This window comes from Onychomys torridus, chromosome 12 (genome assembly GCF_903995425.1).
Source record: "Onychomys torridus chromosome 12, mOncTor1.1, whole genome shotgun sequence".
Lineage (NCBI taxonomy): Eukaryota > Metazoa > Chordata > Mammalia > Rodentia > Cricetidae > Onychomys > Onychomys torridus.
The window spans coordinates 14088299-14107035 of record NC_050454.1 but is presented as its reverse complement, the minus strand read 5'-3'; the positions used below and the strand labels follow the sequence as shown (position 1 = coordinate 14107035).

The following is an 18737-nucleotide window of genomic DNA, read 5'->3' as shown; positions in this document are numbered from 1 at the left end:
ACCCCTGGTTCTTTTCTGGTCTCCTTTCTCTTCCTGACTGCTGGGAGGTAAGCAGCTTTCTCCCACTGTGCCTCTCTGCTGTGAGGCACAACCTTGTCACAGGCTCCAACACAATGGCATCAACTGAGCATGGACAGAACACTTTGAAATGGTGCCCAAATAAATCCTTTCCCCCTTAAGTTGTTTTCTCAGGCATGTTATCATAGCAATAAAAAGTTAGCGAATTCACCAATTTTTAAAGCAAAAAGGTTTATTTTAGGCCCACGGTATCAGAGGTGTCAGTCCATGACTACTTGGCCTCACTGCTTTGGGCCTGCTAGCAGGGTATCATACCATGATGGGACCATGTGATAGAATAAAACTTGCTTATATCACAGGCCATAGAGCAAAGAGAGCAGCATTGTCCCTAAACCTCCTTGATGAGCATACCTCCAAGGACCTGGAGACCTCCCAATAGGCTCCTTCTCTCAAAGGTTCTGCTACCTCCTAATTGCACCATCCCTGGCCACACATTTAACACAGGCCTTTGGGCAACATTCCAGCTCCAAATTAGAGCAAACTACAAAGCACCAGGTCCTCAAAGATGGTATTTTCTCTTTCTCTCGGGATTTCTCACACTCTATAATGACTTTCTTTGTGATGTGCTTGTAGGTTTAAGAAACGCTAGACTCCTTTAACTACCATTTCCTTCAGCCCATGGTGCCTGTGTTAGGAGAGTCCTCGTCCACCAACAAACTTTTGTGAGTCCTTAGCAATGGGAAGGGTCCTCACCAAAGGCTAACTTAGTCTGAGTCATGGTGGTTAAGCTCCAACCTCATTTTGACTAAAAGGAAAATGATACTCAATTTCTAAGCTCTGGCTCCCAGCTCTTACACACAATAGATAGAAATTTTTGTCTAAAATTAGCTAGTGTATCTATAACAGGGTAGAGTTATAAATAATTTAACTGGCACCTAAATTTCAACATTATGGAATAAATATTCAAATTACCCAAACTTAGGAAAACTGGGGTGTAATAACCAGGGAGGTAAAGCAACTGGTGGTCACCCCAAAATAGGAGGCCCCAAAATTTGCATTTGGAGCACTTACCTTCTCTGTTCACTGTAGGCTGGGTGCACAGATTGGTGACAAGCTGGTCGTGTGATTCACTCCCAGAAGTCTGCTGGTTCTGGCAGGATGCTGGCTCCTCCCAGGAGGCAGTGGGCCACCTGTCAGAGGCTTCTGTGGGAAAGGACGAAGGAGACCTGGCATCTAAGAGGAAGCTATCCTGTAGGGTTCGCTTGGCGCCATTCTTACACTTCCTCTTCTGCCTCTTTGGGGTCCGGTTCCCCTCGCTTGACCCAAGCTGACCACTCTCGAGCCTCCCCGTGGGCTGGAGGAGCTGATCCATGTCCTTGGTGAACTCCAGCAGAGTGCCCTCAGAGAGGCTTCCAGCAGGGGAACCAGAGCCATAGCTGGGAGCCTTGTCCTGGAGCAGGTGCTCAGAGCAGCGCAGGGCATCTGGACTTTCTCCGGGCACTGGCTCGGGAGACTGGGGGAGACTGCATGAAGCCATGGAGAGGGCAAAGTAAGAGTAGTCCACTGCGATGTAGGTGAGCATAAAGTTGATGGTGACGACGGGCGCCAGAACGTTCACCTGACCCACAAGGACAAAGGCCATGGTCACCAAGCTCGTCAGGCAGATGGCTGCTACAGGTGTTTTGTTTGGCCCTTTCTAGGAGAACAAAAACAACAACAACAACAACAAAATCCACAGAATTATGAAATCTCAGAAAGAAAGTTTCAGAAATTTTACAATTAAATGATATAAAAATCAAATGTAATATCTTAGGAAATTCTCTCCACGTGAAGTTGGAAAAATAACATCCAACCCCTGGGGTCAGTGTGAGACCTGAACTAACACATCATCACACAATGCAGCAGGGTCATGTAGTAGCTCCAAAACACCAGAGGCATGGGGCACGGGGCACTTCACTATTAACATGGGTCACTGCCGTACAACTTTGGAAGTCTTGGTGTTTCAACTCCCCAAATAGGAGGCCCCCATGTGGTTACAAATCACTGACCTTCTCTGCTTACTCAGGTTGGGTGCACAGCTCAGGGGCAAGTTATTCAAGTCCACCCAGAGGACACAGCAGAATCACTGGTGACCAGAACAGAGAAGTTGCTAACATATGTGTGCTCGTGCACACATAATTACACATGCCCGGCATTCATGGAGGGGAGGGCATGGATGCGGGGAGACATTTTAATTGCTTTTCCTTCAAACTACCATAGCCACTCATGGTTCTGGAACCAAAACTGCATTCGCCTCTCAGTCCCCTGTTCTTCACTTGAGGAGCCTCATTTGACCCAGCTGCCCTTCCCCTCTGTGGATGACACTGCACCTGCCTTCTCTCTATTTGCCTCCTTCTCCACCAGCTCTGGGTCTTCCTAAACCACCCTCCAAGCCTCAGAGACTGTGTCTAAAGTCATCCCAGCCTTGTCCTCCAGACTGCTCCTTTTCTCTTCCTAAACTCACCCAGGCTCTTCCCCCAGTTCATGGCTTTACAATATCAGCTTTACTTGGGCAGCTCCCAGCTTTGAACTTCCAGCCCAAAGCACTCCCAGAACTCCTCTGAAACCAACCTCGGCTTCTAAGGGTGTATCGGAACCCGTGCTGATCTGAGACACCCTCCCCAGAACTCCTTAAAAAGGAGAGAAGGGAAGGGAGGGAAGGAGTGGAAAGAGGGAGAGAAAACTTTTATAATGTTTGAGAACTAGTTTATTAAAGTGGTTTAGCAGATTTCTAAGAATAAAATGACTGTGAATAAACTAAGTCCTTAGGAATTTATAACTTTAAAAGAAGTTTTGGATAAAAAAGATGTGATAAATAGACAGTGAATCCCTACAGTATAATTGGAAAAAGACAGACAGGGCAGGTGAGACGGCTCAGCAGGGAAAGGTTGCTGTGGAGCAATCCTTTTCTACACTATGAATATGTATTGCTCTCATTGGTTCATAAAAAGTTGACAGGCCAGTAGCTGGGAGGGAAGTTAGGTAGGAAAGCCAAATTGAGAATGATGGGAAGAAGGAAGGCAGAGTCAGGAGAGATGCCAGCCAGCCACTGAGCAAGCAGGATGTGTAAAAAATGAGGTAACAAGCCATGAGCCACATGGCAAAGCATAAATAGAAAAGGGGTTAAGTGTAAGAGTTAGCTAGCAATAAGCCTGAGCTATCAGCTGAGCTTCTATAAGAAATATTAAGCCTCTGAGTGGTTGCTTGGGAACTGGTGGGTGTTCCAACGTGTGGCCAGAGTTTCCACATAAAACTTACGAAAGCTTAAAAAAAAGTTCTAAACACACACACACACACACACACACACACACACACACAAAGACAGAATCAAATGCAGCTTCTTGGTAACTGCTTTCTCTAGATAGGTTCTGTTTGCTAGTGGCAAGCAGGCATGGCTCTTCTGAGAGGTCCTGCTGCTGAACATGTAAGTGGGGTTTCTGAGCAGCAAGTGGTGCATTACCTGGAGGAGGGATAGACTCAAAAACTTCCCAGAGTTGTTTCTTTTTTCTTTCTTTCTTTCTTTCCCTTTTTCGAGACAGGGTTTCTATGTGTAGCTTTGCACCTTTCCTAGAACTCACTCTGTAGCCCAGGCTGGCCTCGAACTCACAATGATCCACCTGCCTGTCTCCCATGTGCTGGGACTAAAGGTGTGCACTACTACTGCCTGGCCCAGAGTCGGGACAGTAAACATGGTTCCCAAAGCTGGTTGTAAACATGCCTCCACCATGAGACTAGACTCTCAGGGAACTGAGGGGGAGGAGCCAGCACCAGCATGCCAGGATCTAAGTTACATAGCAGGTTTTTTGCTCATGCAGACAGAAAATTTTACATATACATAGATACATGGTAAGGACAGACTCAGATGGAAAAAAAACTCTAAACAGTTTACAGTGTGTTTTAAAAAAAAAATGTGTGCTTGGGAGAGAGAAGAGAAAGAGTATATACAGTCTTAGATTAAAAAAACAGATTTAAAATAATAAAATAAAGTCTTTTAAAAGGGGGAGTAAAGTAATATAAAGGAAATAAGCCACGTAAAAATGGAAAATACACAGAGAGTCTGGATTATGTATATTATTGTGTTGTCTTTAAAATTTTTGGCTGCTAAGAGAACTTGGATTATGAAAACTGCTAGATTAACCTATATATTTTTAAATTATCTTGACTTCAAAATTTAAGCCAAAAGATATGTCACTTTGGAAGAGAGGTTATGCTTTTGTTTTCACAAGAAATGAGCAACAGTGGATTGACTCCAGGTTGAAGAAAATTAGGTTTGATCAAGGAAGACCCCCCCCCCGAAAAATCCTGGCTACAAACATAAAGAAATAAACTTAAAAGAACTACAAGACACATGATGTATATTTTACCTGCTCAAACATAAAACAAAAAAAATCATCTTTGGCTGACTTATGTACAGTGCATAGTCTATACTTGTATTAATGCAGATATGTATGTTACCTTTAAAAGTGTATGCATTTTCAGAGCAAGGTGACCAGAGGAATAAATATGGATGGCCCAGGTGATCCAACATCTCAAAATGCCTTTGTTATAGTCTCCTCAGAATTCTGCATTCAGAACAGCTTGAAGGTTGCTGGCTGAGATGATCCAACCTCAAAGAATACTCCAGTCAGGACTTGACCATAATCCTGAATTTTCTCAGGGTCTCACAAAGATTATCAGTGTTCCCAACAAGCAGGAAGTAGTCTAGAAAACTATTACCACATCCCCAAAATATTGGTTATGAATGTTTGTTTTCATTTAAGGAGGTTGGCTCAAATTGTTATTGGTTATAGTTTAAAAAAAAAAAAAAGGCAAAACAAAGGAGTTAAATTCAGAGATCTCTTTCTCAAAGAAGAAAGGGGGATATTATATAGAAAAGACAGGGGAAAGTGTAGATTATTGAATCTACTTTAATCCAAAAGACAACTATTAATCTTACATATTTTACATTAGTATGAATTTTGGTTTATTGATACAAATTTAATTTTGTTACACTGTATGTATATGTCTACTCTCGGTTAGGGTATTATGTTTATGCAGCTCATTTAAAAATATAAAATATAATTAGGAAATAGAGATTAATAGTCATCTATAATAGCAAACTTATAGTCATGTTAGTTAGGTTTTCAAGGTCATAGAGATATATTTCAGAATGATAGGTAATCTTCAAATGTTTCAAAGACCTATAGAATATGGCACTTAAGGGCCGGAGAGATGGCTCAGAGGTTAAGAGCACTGACTGCTCTTTCAGAGGTCCTGAGTTCAATTCCCAGCAACCACATGGTGGCTCATAACCATCTATAATGAGATCTAGTGCCCTCTTCTGTATACATAATAAATAAATAAATCTTTTAAAAAAAAAAAAGAATATGGCACTTAAAATGTTTTAAGAACTTAGAATTTTCTCAACAGTGAGACACATCTGCTCCTGGCAGAACCAATTACTTCAAAGACAATGATGGACATCAAGGAAACTCCATATGGAGTTTGTTTTCTTTATGACCAAAGCTAGCCATGTAGGCAATAAAACTTCCCTTGCCACAGTTTGGACAGTTACTGTCCAAACTGGACAAGCAAGGCACATGAAAGGTGACTACCAAACTTTGCCAAAACAAGGTAGGACAGTTCTTCAAAATTATCTGCTTCACAGGAAAGTCTGTCAGATATTCTATGCCTGTAGCACAAAGTTGGATGCCCCAATATTTCAAAGCAGCCTGATGTCCCTGTCATTAGATAATATTTCACCCTTCTGGGGTCTTTGAGTTGAATACTGAATAGTTATAATTATAGTTTTCCTTAGTTATAATAGAAAATAAATGAGATTCAATACTTTAGACTCACCAAGTTAAGACAGATAATTAAATATTTTCTCTAACTTTGTCAAATGCAAATGGATTGCATATTGTTATTGTAATTCTTACTTAATAACCATTTTTTGTTTTGTTTTGTTTTTTGTTTTTGTTTTTTGAGACAGGGTTTCTCTGTGTAGCTTTGTGCCTTTTTCCTGGAATTCACTTGGTAGCCTAGGCTGGCCTCGAACTCACAGAGATCTGCCTGCCTCTGCCTCCTGAGTGCTGGGATTAAAGGTGTGCACCATCACCACCCAGCTAATAATAACCATTTCGTTATATATAGTTTTACTATATTAAGTATAGTAAAAGTACTAGATTTTTAATTAAACAAGAAGGGAGGGAAAGGCTATGAAACAATGCTTTTCTACACTATGAATATTTATTACTCTCATTGGTTAATAAAAAGCAGACAGGCCAGTAACTGGGAAAGAAGATGATAGGTGGGAAAGCCAAACTGAGAATGATGTGAAGAAGGCAGGCAGAGTCAGGAGAGGCATCAACCAGCTGCTGAGCAAGCAGGACATGTAAAAAATGAGGTAACAAGCCATGAGCCATGTGGCAAAGCATAAATAGAAATATAAGTTAATTTAAGTGTAAGAGTTAGCTAGCAACAAGCCTGAGCTATTGGCTGAACATTTATAGGTAATATTAAGTCTCTGAGTGGTTGTTTGGGAACTGGCAGGCCGAAGAGAAATGTCTGACTACAAAAGATGTCTATTTTCCAAATACCCATGAGATGGCAAACATTTAAAAATACAGAGGATTAGAATGCCTCACCCATCTCTACAGCAGCAATGATTAGTACAAATACCCTGGAAATGGTCGGGTGTTACTCAGCATGTGAATACAGACACATTGAGCAGTTAAGAAATATTGGTGGGGTTGGAGAGATGGCTCAATGGTGAAGAGCACTAGCTGCTCTTCTGGGGGACCCAGGTTCAATTCCCAGCACCCACATGGCAGCTCATAACTGTCTGTAACTCCTGTTCCAGGAGATCCAATACCCTCACACAGACATACATGCAGGCAAAACATCAATGCACATAAAAATAAAAAGAAATAAATCCTTTAAAAAAAAAAGAAAAGAAATTCTGGTAATAGAAGCTGGAGATGACGGTGCATGTCTTTAATCCCAACACTCAGGAGGTAGAGGCAAATGGATCTCTGAATTCAAGGCCAGCCTGGTCTACAGAGCAAGTTCCAGGACAACCAAGGCTATTCAGAAAAACACTGTCTGGAAAAAAAAAATCCAGTAATAGGAATGCAGTTTGAGATTAGTCTAAATTTACATCCAGAACAATGATCATCCATAAAAACCCCCAATACTAAGATGCTTCTACAACAAAGAGGAAGAGGATGCTCAGAAACATAATGATGAGAAACAGAGTACAGCACAGGACACACACACACACACACACACACACACACACACACACACACACAATTCCATATACAGACTGCATAGCCTCAGTATAAAAATTCTGTATCCGAAAATGCTGGAATTCCATAAAATCTGTAGTTGATTTGTATGGAAATTTAATTGGGAAATCCAACACCATGAAACTTTGTTTCATGCCTAAAATGCTGTGTATAATTACCCTCAGGCTATGTGGCTAGGTATATATGAAACATAAATGAGTGGGGTGTTTAGACTGGGCCCCAAAGATACTGTATTATAAATAGAGAAATATCCCAAACCCCCAAATCTGAAAAGCTCCTGGCCCCAGACCATAAAGATAAGGAAAACTTAATCTGTATTTGAAGGTTTCAAAATCAGGCAAGCTGCTTAGAGATGCATAGGGAGGGAGCAGAGCTGCAAACTGAGGTCCCTGGGCCAAATCCCAGTGTCTGTTTGTGCCATGAGCCGAGAGCAGCTTTGCATTTTATAAACAACTGGAGGGAAATCAAAAGGAGAAGAATGTTTTGTTGCATGAATTACATAAAATTTAGATTTGTGTCCTTGGTCAAGGGTTGAGGACTCTCTGTGGCAATTGTTGAGAAGAGCAGAGCACTGGTGGCTAAGGCAGGCTGGCAGGATTCCGGAGTGGGGGCTACAAGGTGCTTACCTCAGGGTTATTCTTCAAACTGCTGACATTGATTTTTATGATGTTTTATATGATGTTCACTATAGCCCAAAAATGTTTTTAAGTTTCAAATGTTCTGCCATTAAGAAAAGGAAATAAGCAAATATAATCTAATCATATATGAAGAAGTTTTTAGGAAAACTTCCCATGTTAAAAGACACACAGACAAGCAGGGAAAGATACCCAGAATCCAGATCACAAAGAGTTAACATTCCTAACAAAGAGCTTCTGGAAATTGAAAATAACCCTAGTGATAGAAAAAAAAAAATACAAACAGCTATAAAACAGGAAGAGATAATCAACTTCATTCACAATAAAGGGAACACAGATCTTGGTATCCTGAAAGGCCCTTTCTACTGTACACTGGCAAATCATTTCACTTAACAATGACCATAGAAGCTGGGTAGTGATGGCACATGCCTTTAATCCCAGCACTCAGGAGGTAGAGCCAGGCAGATTTCTGTGAGTTTGAGGCTAGCCTGGTCTACAGAGAGAGATCCAGGACAGGCACCAAAACTACACAGAGAAACCCTGTCTCGAAAAACCAAAACCAAACAAACAAAAAACCCAAACAAACAAACAAAAAACAATGAGCCACAGACATGCTCCTTGCTACACTGTCCTTGTCACTCAAGGCAACAGTACACATGAGGTTCATACACACTGTGTCTAAATATTTACAAGTACAGACCAAGCTAATAACACAAATATGATCAAATATGTCTATCCTCCTTCCTTGTCAGACATACCTCCAAGATAAGTTTCAGAGTTTTGTTTTATTCAAGACAGGGTTTCTCTATGTAGCCTTAGCTGTCCTGGAACTCACTCTGTAGCCCAGGCTGGCATTGAACTCAGAGATCCACCAGTCTCTGCCTCCTGAGTGCTGGGATTAAAGGCCTGAGCCACCACTGCCTGGCCAGCCTTCCTCATTAGTGAATACTCACACTCAGCCTCCAGGTCAGGGCCTGCCCCCCTCTCTTTGTAGACCACACTTGGGACAGGGAAACTCACATTGGTATGTGGACTTTTCACCCTAGGCCTTGGCTCTATCTAGGTGGTTAAAAGCCTTTGCAGACTGTGGAAGTAGGCTGGGAGCCATCTGGGCAGGAAATTTTGTAGGGTAGCTTCCTGGACACAGTGTAGAGGAAGGAGCCTGGGATCTACTCAGGAGTGAGGTTCCTATGGCCTCATCAACCTTTCACATCCAACAGCTGGAGCAGAATCCGATCTCAATGGTTAATGGTGATTGTCAATTTGATTGGGTTGAGAGACACCAAATGAGTAAAGCATGCTTCTGAATGTCTGTGAGGGCATTTATAGAGACGATTTGACCATGCAGGCTCTGGTCAAATCACTAATATCCATGTGATGAGTTCCATTTTCTTTTTCTTTTTTCTTTTGATTGTGCGTGTATGAGTGTGTGTGTGGGGGGGGGGGGGGTATGTGCACATATCGGCCACAAGAGAAATGTAATTAATACTACTTTGGAGATTCTGTCTCAAGCAAACAAATAGTAAAAGCTGGTGAGGATGTGGGAAAGGGGAAATGCTTATTCACTGTTGCTAGAAATGTAAATTGGTGCAGCCACTATGGAAATCAGTGTAAAGGTTCCTCAAAAAAACTAAAAATAGAACCCCCACATGATGCAGTCACTATCTAACCCCTGCTTGTATACCCAACGGACTCAGTCTCTTTTTCACGGGGGTACTGGCACAGCCATGTTTGTTACTGCTCTGTTTACAACAGCCAGGAAACTGAATCAGCCTAGATGTCCATCAGCTGATGAATGGATAATGAAAATGTGCTACGTCTACACAGAGGAATTTTATTCAGATGTAAAGAAAAGTGAAATTACGGAATATGGAGGAAAATGGCCAGAACTGGAAAATATCACACCAGGGGAGGTCATTCAGGCCCAGAAAATGCCACACATTCTCTCTCATGAGAATCCTAGCTTCAAACGCTGAGATTTGTGTGTTTAATCTGGAGCACCAGGAATCTAGCAAGGCCCTACGGGAAGTGGAAGGAAAGAAGCTTTTAAGGCTAAGAGGACTGTAGTGGGTAGCCATTCCAGCTTTGATCTAGAAGTTCCAACTCCCATTGAGGCTTCATTAACGGTCACACCTACAAAGCGGGGCCGAGGGAGGACCCGAAGACGGGAGATCCCGAAGCACCAGCTCTTTTGGTTCCTGGACCCTGGACGCTGGAGGCAGACTGAGCAGAGTTCCCCAGAGAACACCGCTGGACTGCGCTTCACCTTTCCCAGACCCTGTAACCTATCCCTTCACTTGTAAGTTACCCCACAAAATAAACCTCCCTTCCAACTACGTGGAGTGGCCTTAATAATGTCACCAATAGAGGACAATAGAACATGTGATGTGAAAGCAAAGGGTGAGAGCCAAGTGTGGTGGCTTAATCCCAGCACTCGGGAGGCAGAGGCAGGCAGATCTCTGTGAGTTCAAGGCCAGCCTGGTCTACAGAGTGAGTTCCAGGAAAGCCAGGACTACACAGAGAAACCCTGTCAAAAGAAAAAAAAAAAAAAAAAAAAGGAAGAAAGAAAAAAAGGAAGTAAAGGGTGAGAATAAAGGAAGTCAAAGGTCAGAGGACAGGAGAGAGAGGGCGGTGGGGGAGGGTTTGACTAACACAAAGGATGTATGAAAACCCATTACAGAGACCCACTACTTTGTAAGCTAATTCAAATATATACTTTTTTTAAAAAAGGAGTTTGAACACAAGTAACCCATATCCATGCTGCACAGGTGGACAACAATTCCCCTGGAAGTCATGGGTTACTGAACAAAAAAATGTAAACAAGAGCAAATTCCTTCTACCATAAGCTGCTTTTGGTCATGGTATTTTATTATAGGAACAGAAGAATAACTAATGCAGTTGGTAAGGCCCTGTTGCCAAAGACACACCCCATTTGGGTTTCAGGACATAGAGAATAAAGTTGAAACTAAGCTCAGAACTTCCTCCCTGCTAGCATAGTGCCAAAAGATGCTGTACAGGCTGCTGGGAGAGAAAAACTTACCAATGGTATTGCCTCCCAGTGAACCTCAAATGGGACCATACAAAGACATGCCCATTGGAGCAATAATGGTGTCACAGCTATGGAGGTAACCAACCACTTTCTGATCGAACTGGAGGGCTGTTCCACAAGAAAAAAAATTCAAGTCTGGTACTTTACCCTAGTCCACAGCCTAGCTGGGAGGTCACAGGCCCTAAGGGGAGAGAGAACCTGCTACTATTGTTTTCCTAAATGGACATGTTGTCAAACTGCCTTCTAGATGTGTATTATTAGGTTGTTAGTGCTGCTCTTCATCTCGGAGAAGTTTCTTTCCTGCAGTGGGCAGCAGCTACCGCGGGGACACACAAACATACGTGACTATTGAGTGCTCAGCCCTACATGGAACATCTACACCAACCACCACAAAGCTGAGAGGACATCACGGAAGAAGGGGTGGAAAGAATGTAAGAGCCAGAGGATGTGGAGCAGGGCTGTGACATGCTGTCTCCTGGCCATGACATGGCTGTTGCACTCACAGACTGCAGCTATGGTGACCTACACAAAACGAAGCCAACAGGACCAGTCAACATTCCAGCAGACAGCACTAACGGGACTCGGGGTTACAAACAAGGGGGAAGGACATGAACAGGGGAGACCTCTCGGGTGAGGGGAGGGAGAGGTGGAGGTGGATATGATCAAGACACAAGGCACACAGGGAGGGAATTGCCAGAGAATATAGAAATAAGAAAAATTATCACACGCAAAAAGATTGATTCAAAGCACCTGCCAGTACAGACGTAAATTACGTAATTTACAGACGTAAATTATAGTGGTAGAACAGAACTATCCACTGCAACACTCTTTACTGGAAGCCACTCATGTAAATCAGTAGGGGACGGATTAAATAAACTATGTCACATCAACATAACGGAAAAAGAATGAGAAAATCCTCTTTACGTTAATATAAAAGATGGATTTCTAAACTATATGAAATTTTTAAAATGGAAGTTATAAACAACTGTCTGCAGTGTGAAAACAGAAGGATTCATCTCAAAAACAAATGGGAACCTGAGGAGATAGCCAGTTGGTAAATGTCTGCCACATAATCTCAAGAACCTGAATTCAGACCCCCAGCACCCATCTAATCTGGGCATGGAGGCTTGCCCCTGTAACCCAACATGGGCTGGTGGGGGCGCAGAAATAGGATCCCTGGAGCTCACTGACCAGCTGCCCTAGCTGTATCAGTGAGAGAGACTTTGCTTCAAAAAATAAAGTGGTGTGGTGACAGAGATTGCTCAGTGGTTAGAAGCCCTTGATCCTCTTCCAGAGGCCTTGGGTTCAATTCCCAGCACCCATAAGTTAGCTCACAATCATTTGTAACTCCAGTTCCAGGTGATCTGATGCCCTCTTGTGGCCTTCACAGACACTACATGCAAGTGGCACACATACATGCAGACATAACACTCATATATATGTATTTTTCATAATAATTTTTAAAATAAAAATATAGCCAGGCATAGTGACGCACACCTTTAATTATGTCATCGGGAGGCAGACGCAGGAGGATCTCTGTAAGTTCGAGGCCAGCCTGGTCTACAGAGCAAATTCCAGGACAGTCAGGGCTGTTACACAGAGAAACCCTGTCTCAATAAATAAATACATAAATAGAGTGATTGAGGGAATATTTTTTAAAATTAGAAAAAAAAATAAAGAGGCTGGGCAGCAGTGGTAGCATACACCTTTAATCCCGGAACTTGGGAGGCAGAGAAACCCTGTCTCAAAAACAAAAACAAACAAACAGAAAGTATAGCTTATAAGCCACATTATAGAGAATCGGGATTCCCAGTGTGTATTCCTATTGGTTTTTAGGAAAGTCTCTTTTGGCCATCCCAGCCATCTCTCAACCATGTTATTCATATCAGTGACAGTCTGGTCCATGACAGCTCATAGAGAGCCCAGAGTCCACAGTGTGGGCCTCATCAAACAGCCACTGCTGCTACTGCAACCACCTCCACCACCACCTCCACCACCACCACCACCTCCACCACCATCATCATCACCACCACCATCACCATTACCCCCACAATCACCATCATCACCATTACCATCACCACCACCACCACCACCACCACCACCACCACCACCACCACCACCATCACCACCATCACCTCCACCATCACCACCATAACCACCACCACCATTACCATCATCACCACCACCACCACCACCCAGGACATCACCACACAGTGAGCCTGTGGGAAAGGCACAGCTGCAGGGCCTGCTCTTCTCCTAAACAAGAGATTCTTTTATGCTAAACTTGGAAGGTCCCCAGTGTGTTTTTATTGAAGGAAAGGGCTCTGTTCACTGCTGCTCAGCACCAGGAAGCCAGGCGGCTATGATATGTGAGATGTGAGATACTTTATCTAAGCAACTAGCCAACCTACCCAGGTACAGGGCTGAAAGATAGAACTCTGCACTCCACACTGGCCCACGCAGAGACCAGAGACACTGACCAGAAAACTGTAGTAAGAAAAGCTCATGGGGGGGGGGAGACAGAGACACACACAGACAGACACACACACACACACAGAGAGAGAGAGAGAGAGAGAGAGAGAGAGAGAGAGAGAGAGAGAGAGAGAGAGAGAGAACACAAAATGAGCTACTCACCCCTTGCCCCAGAAAGGCCAGCACAGGAATCACTTTTTCCTGGGCGATACACTGCAGGATCCGGGGAGCTCCATAGAGTCCCCCCATACAGGAGGCCAGGGATGAGATGTACAAGCCCAGCAGAAAGAGGAAGCCAACCAGAGACACCTACATGAGGCAGATGGTCCACCATTACCACAGGCTGATCCTGAAAGTCCCCACCCCAGGGCAGCACCTACCAAACTGTTAATGGGACTGTCAAGGCAGGGCCTGTGGGTGCTCTTTAGGTGATGTGGGCGTGCCCTGGAAGGGGATGGCGGGGTCTCAGGCCCTTCTCTTCTCCTTTGGAGAAGACAGTTTTGCTATACATGTGTGGCCACTGGTATCCCAACAAGAGGCTCAAAACAATGGGTCATGGAATGAAACCCCAAAACCAAAGAAAATAAGACTTTTATACATTTTACCAGTTTAGCGTGGAGGTGTGAGGGTGCATCCCATGACAGCCATGTGGAGAACAGAGAACAACTTGTGAAAATTGGTTCTCTCCTTCTACCATGTGGTTCCCAGGGATCAAACCAAAACCACTGGGCTTGACTGCATGTGTCTCTTTACCTTCTGAGCCTTCTCACCAACCCAAACTTTTCTCTTCATAAATTTATTATCTCAGGCATTGAACGATAGTGACTGGAATCTAATATAATTATTCAGTGACCAACACTGCTTCTTAAAAAATTTTTTACAAATATTTACTCTTTATCTGGGGCGGGGGTGCTCTGTACCCCTGTACACTTTGCAGGTTGGAAGATGACCTGGAGCATCACTCCTCACCATACACTTTGAGGCAGGGTCTCTCTTGCTTGCCTCTGCACTGCGTATTCTAGGTTAGATGACCTGCAAACTTCCAGAGCGTTCTCTTTCCTTCACCTTCCATCTTGCTGTAGAAATGCTGTAGAAATCCTGGGATTACAGACATGGGACAATCCATCTGGCTTTTTACATGGGTCCCAGGGATTCCCAATCAAGTCATCAGGACGGCACAGCTAGAGCTGAGCCTCTGAATGTTTCCAGGGCCTAACCCTGGTGTTGGCGGATTTTGTTGGTTTGTTTTGTCCACTGAGACAGAGTCTTTCTATAAATCCTAGTTGTCCTTAATTCACAATACTCCTACCTCCACCTCCCAGGTTCTGGGATTGCAGGCATGCTATGCCAGTCAGACCAAGCCTTGACCTTTCTACCCCCGGTGCACCTTCCCACTTGCCACCTATTTATACACTGCTTCCCCCAGCTCAGCCTCAGGGCTAGAGTCCCCACTCCCCAGCCCACTCCCCTCAGCCCTCTATTTCAGGTTAGTTCATATCTTATACAGACTATATACTAGTTCTCAAATTGGGTAGGCACTGGATCATCTCTGTGCCTCTTGAACCATTGGTTTCTGAGCCCTATTTTTAGTATTTCAGATTCAGGAGGTATGCAGGGGTTGCCTAAGAATATGGATTTCTTGAAGGTTCCAAGGTAATGGTGATGCCGTGGCTAGAAACCACACTTGGAGAACTGGTGGCTGGCTATGGTTCCAGTCAGACTCGAGAATTTTCTGCCAGAGTGACAAACTGAACCCCGATCTTAAAGCCCCAGCTACAACTCCTATTGGTTGATAAGTGGACCCTGAACAGTCCATGGTTCCCCCAGCCCACACCCTGCACCACACTCATTGCTGGGACCCTTGTCTACCCGCTAATCTGTTCATTGCTCAACATTGAGCATCAAGAATCAGCACAAGGGGCCTGGAGGGATGGCTCAGTGGTTAAGAGTGCTTACTGCTCTTGCAGAGGACCTGAGTTCAGACCCCAGCACCCCACATCAGGCAGCTTATAACAGTCTGTAACTCTAGTCCCAGGGGATCTGATGCCCCCTGGCCTCCAGAGGCATCTGCATGCACATAAACTCATTTGGGTACATACCTATACACATATAGTTTTAAAATATTTTTTTTAAAGGCTCAGGACAAACCCCATCTCCTCTTTGAGACATCTCACCTCTCCTCATAGCAGAGGTTGCCCCCTGAGTCTCATGAGGCATGAGGATAGGCTAGACCTCTCAGTCTCCTCTACCATCCTGCTGTTTTTAATTAAGCAGGCCTCGTGAGCTTTCACACCAGCATTCTCAATGCCCAACAGAGGAATAGAAACGGCGAGTTAATGAACTGATGTAATCCACAACCCACACATCGCACAGCTATTAGGAGACAGGACAAGGAAGAACAAAGCTGTTCTCCTTAGTGCCAACCAGCAAGGGACCAGTGTCCACGCAGCAGTGCCCTGGGTGAGCCATGAACCCACCTCAGGAATCCTCTTGTGGACTTTGGGAAGCCTCTCTTTTCTGATAGCTGGCAGCCCCCCTTTCCACACTGCCTTACTTCAGACGTAGTGACCGGAACTGTGCACTTCAAGTGCACATTTGATGTAACTTTCAGCTTGGTCTCTTACAGCCTTCTTGATAAAGGACAATCTCCCATTGTCCTAGCTAGCTTTAGGTGTCAACCTGACGCAATCCAGGGTTATGTGAGGAAGTCTCAAGTGAGGGACCACCTAGATCCATTTGGCCTGGGGCCATGTCGGAGACATTTTCTTAATTGTTAATCTTAATTGTTAGTCGATGTAAGAGGACCAAGTCCACTGTGGGCAGTGCCATCCCTAGGTGGCTGAGTCTGAGCCGCATAAGAGAGCTACCTGAGCAAGGTAGGAGCAGCAAGCCAGCAAGCAGTGTTCCTCCACTGGTTTCTGTTTCAAGCCTCTACCTTGGCTCTCCTTGACAAGCAGACTGCAATCTATAAGCAAATAAGCCTCTTCTTCCCCCCAAGCTGCTTGTGGTCAGTGTTTTATCATAGCAACAGAGATGTAAACAGGGCAACTATGTTTTCTGCCCTTGCTTCAGCAATGGGCCAAGTCCACGTGGTCAAGCCATACTGAACCCAAAGCCCTGGTCAACCTACTTCCTGTTTCACAAGTTATCACTAAAATCATCTGATTAACAAATCCTGTATCAATCGGGCTTCTTGACTTGAGGGCACTCACAAACAACAACAGGGCTGGTGAGATCCCTCAGCAGGTCAAGGCACTGACTACAAGCCCAGCAACCAGTTTGAGCTCCCAACCCACAAGTTGTCCTCTGAGCTCTGTGCATATGACCCTCTCCCCCCAAGAAGTAAACTTAAAAGACATGAGGCTATCTGCAGGACACTGGACGTTCACACTCCTCACCAACACAGTTCAGCCAGGGCACTCTCAGTACCCTGCACCCTGCAGATGACCCTCCCCATCAATGCTTCATTCAGCACACTTGAAGAGGTCATTCACCCAACCTCAGTCATGTGACCTACTGGGGCTGTAAAGGGGCATCAAGAAAGTGTCTCGCACAGAGGCAGGTGGATTTCTGTGAGTTCGAGGCCAGCCTGGTCTCCAAAGTGAGTTCCAGGAAAGGCGCAAAGCTACACAGAGAAACCCTGTCTCAAAAAACAAACAAACAAACAAAAAAAGGGTCTGGTCCTTTGAGCTTTTGAATATTAAATGGGGGTCTCATAACCTGCAAAATGGGAGGTCAGGTGGTCAGAGCCTGGGCAGACTCAATGTGGTCCCCTACTGAGCCATCATATCATCCCAGGTGGAGCTCATCTGCCTCTGGCTTCAGTGACATTAGTTTCTCAGGCTTGTCCCTGCTTCTCTCACCACCTTGTTATTGGAAATCACCGTTATCAATGGTTCCCATCACTTTGTGAGCTCTGCTAGCATATTTTTATTCTCTCCCCTGTGGGAGAGTCAATCAGGCTCATGGTTTATCTCACCAGTGCGTCCTGCATTCCTTCAGAGGACAGTGGAATTGTGTCTCAGCCTCCACCCACAGCAGAGGCTGGCATTAGTGAAGCCTGGGCACTTGACATGGTCTGAGCCCTGGATATTTTACACAACTCTTGGGGAAACTGCCTCTGTGGTTATTTTTCCATGAGAGGAACCAGCTGTAATCTTTCTTTGTGTCTTCTCTACCAAATGCATCCAACGTTGACGACTTATAAATAAACAAATAAATAAATAAAAACTGATGCAATTTTATCAAAAAGCATTTTGAAAGTTTAACTCAGTGTCTCTCTTCTCAGCCTCTACCTAAGAATCACCCCCAGAGAGTCTGACTCAATGAGTGCTCAGCAGGACACAGGCGCTGATTTGTAAAGTTTCCCAGGTAATCCTAATGTGCAGTCGATGTGAGGAATGGCTGGGCAGAGCATAGTACAATCATTGCCTCCATGGAAGACATGTTTCAGAAAGGCAGGCATGGATCATCCTTCAGAAATCTGACTGCTTCTTACCCAAGGGGCTAGGAAATCATCCTTTATTGTTGATGAAGGATGGGTTCTGGGACCCCAAGGGTATCTGAATATGGATGCTCAGGTGCCCGATATAAAATGGCATAATATCTAGCTATAATCCACCTACATCCTCCTATATACTCTCACTCATCTCTAGATTATATCATACCTAATACAAATGGTTGAATTCATTAGGGGCTAATGAAGAGAAAAGCTGTCTTTAGAACAGATACAATTGGGGTCAGGGTGTTGAGACAGGGTCTTATTATGTAGCTCTGGCTATCCTGGAACTCACTATTATAGACCAGGCTGACCTCGAATTCAAAGAGATTGGCCTGCCTCTACATTCCTAGTGCTGGGATCAAAGGTGTGCATCATCACACCCAGCAATCTTGCAATTTTTTTTCTGAAAAGTATTTAATCTAGAGGGTGAATGTATAGATGTGGAATCTGAGAAAAATGTGTGCATGCAGGCATGTGCACGTGTGTATGCATGCTTGTGTGTGTGCATGCTTGTGTGTGTGTGAGCGTGTATGTGTGTAACTTTTTCTTTTCATTTAAAGCATGTCCGTCCACTGGAATGAGACTCCCTAGTCTGCACCCCTCCAGTGCTGGCTGGACCCCAGGCACTTGGTCGGTGTCTGGCTCCGTGATCTCCGGGACTGATCACTGGTGACTTCATCTTGGGCTGCCTTCCACAGATACACCGGGGATTCTTTCAGAACATTTGGGCTGGG

At 44.3% G+C, this 18737-nt stretch overlaps 1 protein-coding gene across 1 annotated transcript in view; it reads right to left on the bottom strand.

Annotated features, from left to right (window-relative positions):
* Slc12a8 (solute carrier family 12 member 8) overlaps positions 1-18737 on the bottom strand; it is a 147132-nt gene that overhangs the window by 42418 nt on the left and 85977 nt on the right. Inside the window, exons 9-10 of the mRNA XM_036203779.1 lie at positions 13665-13811; positions 1090-1714 (exon numbers count right to left, since the gene is read on the bottom strand). Of these exons, the coding sequence (XP_036059672.1) occupies positions 1090-1714; positions 13665-13811 (772 nt within the window). The remainder of the gene's footprint in view (positions 1-1089; positions 1715-13664; positions 13812-18737) is intronic.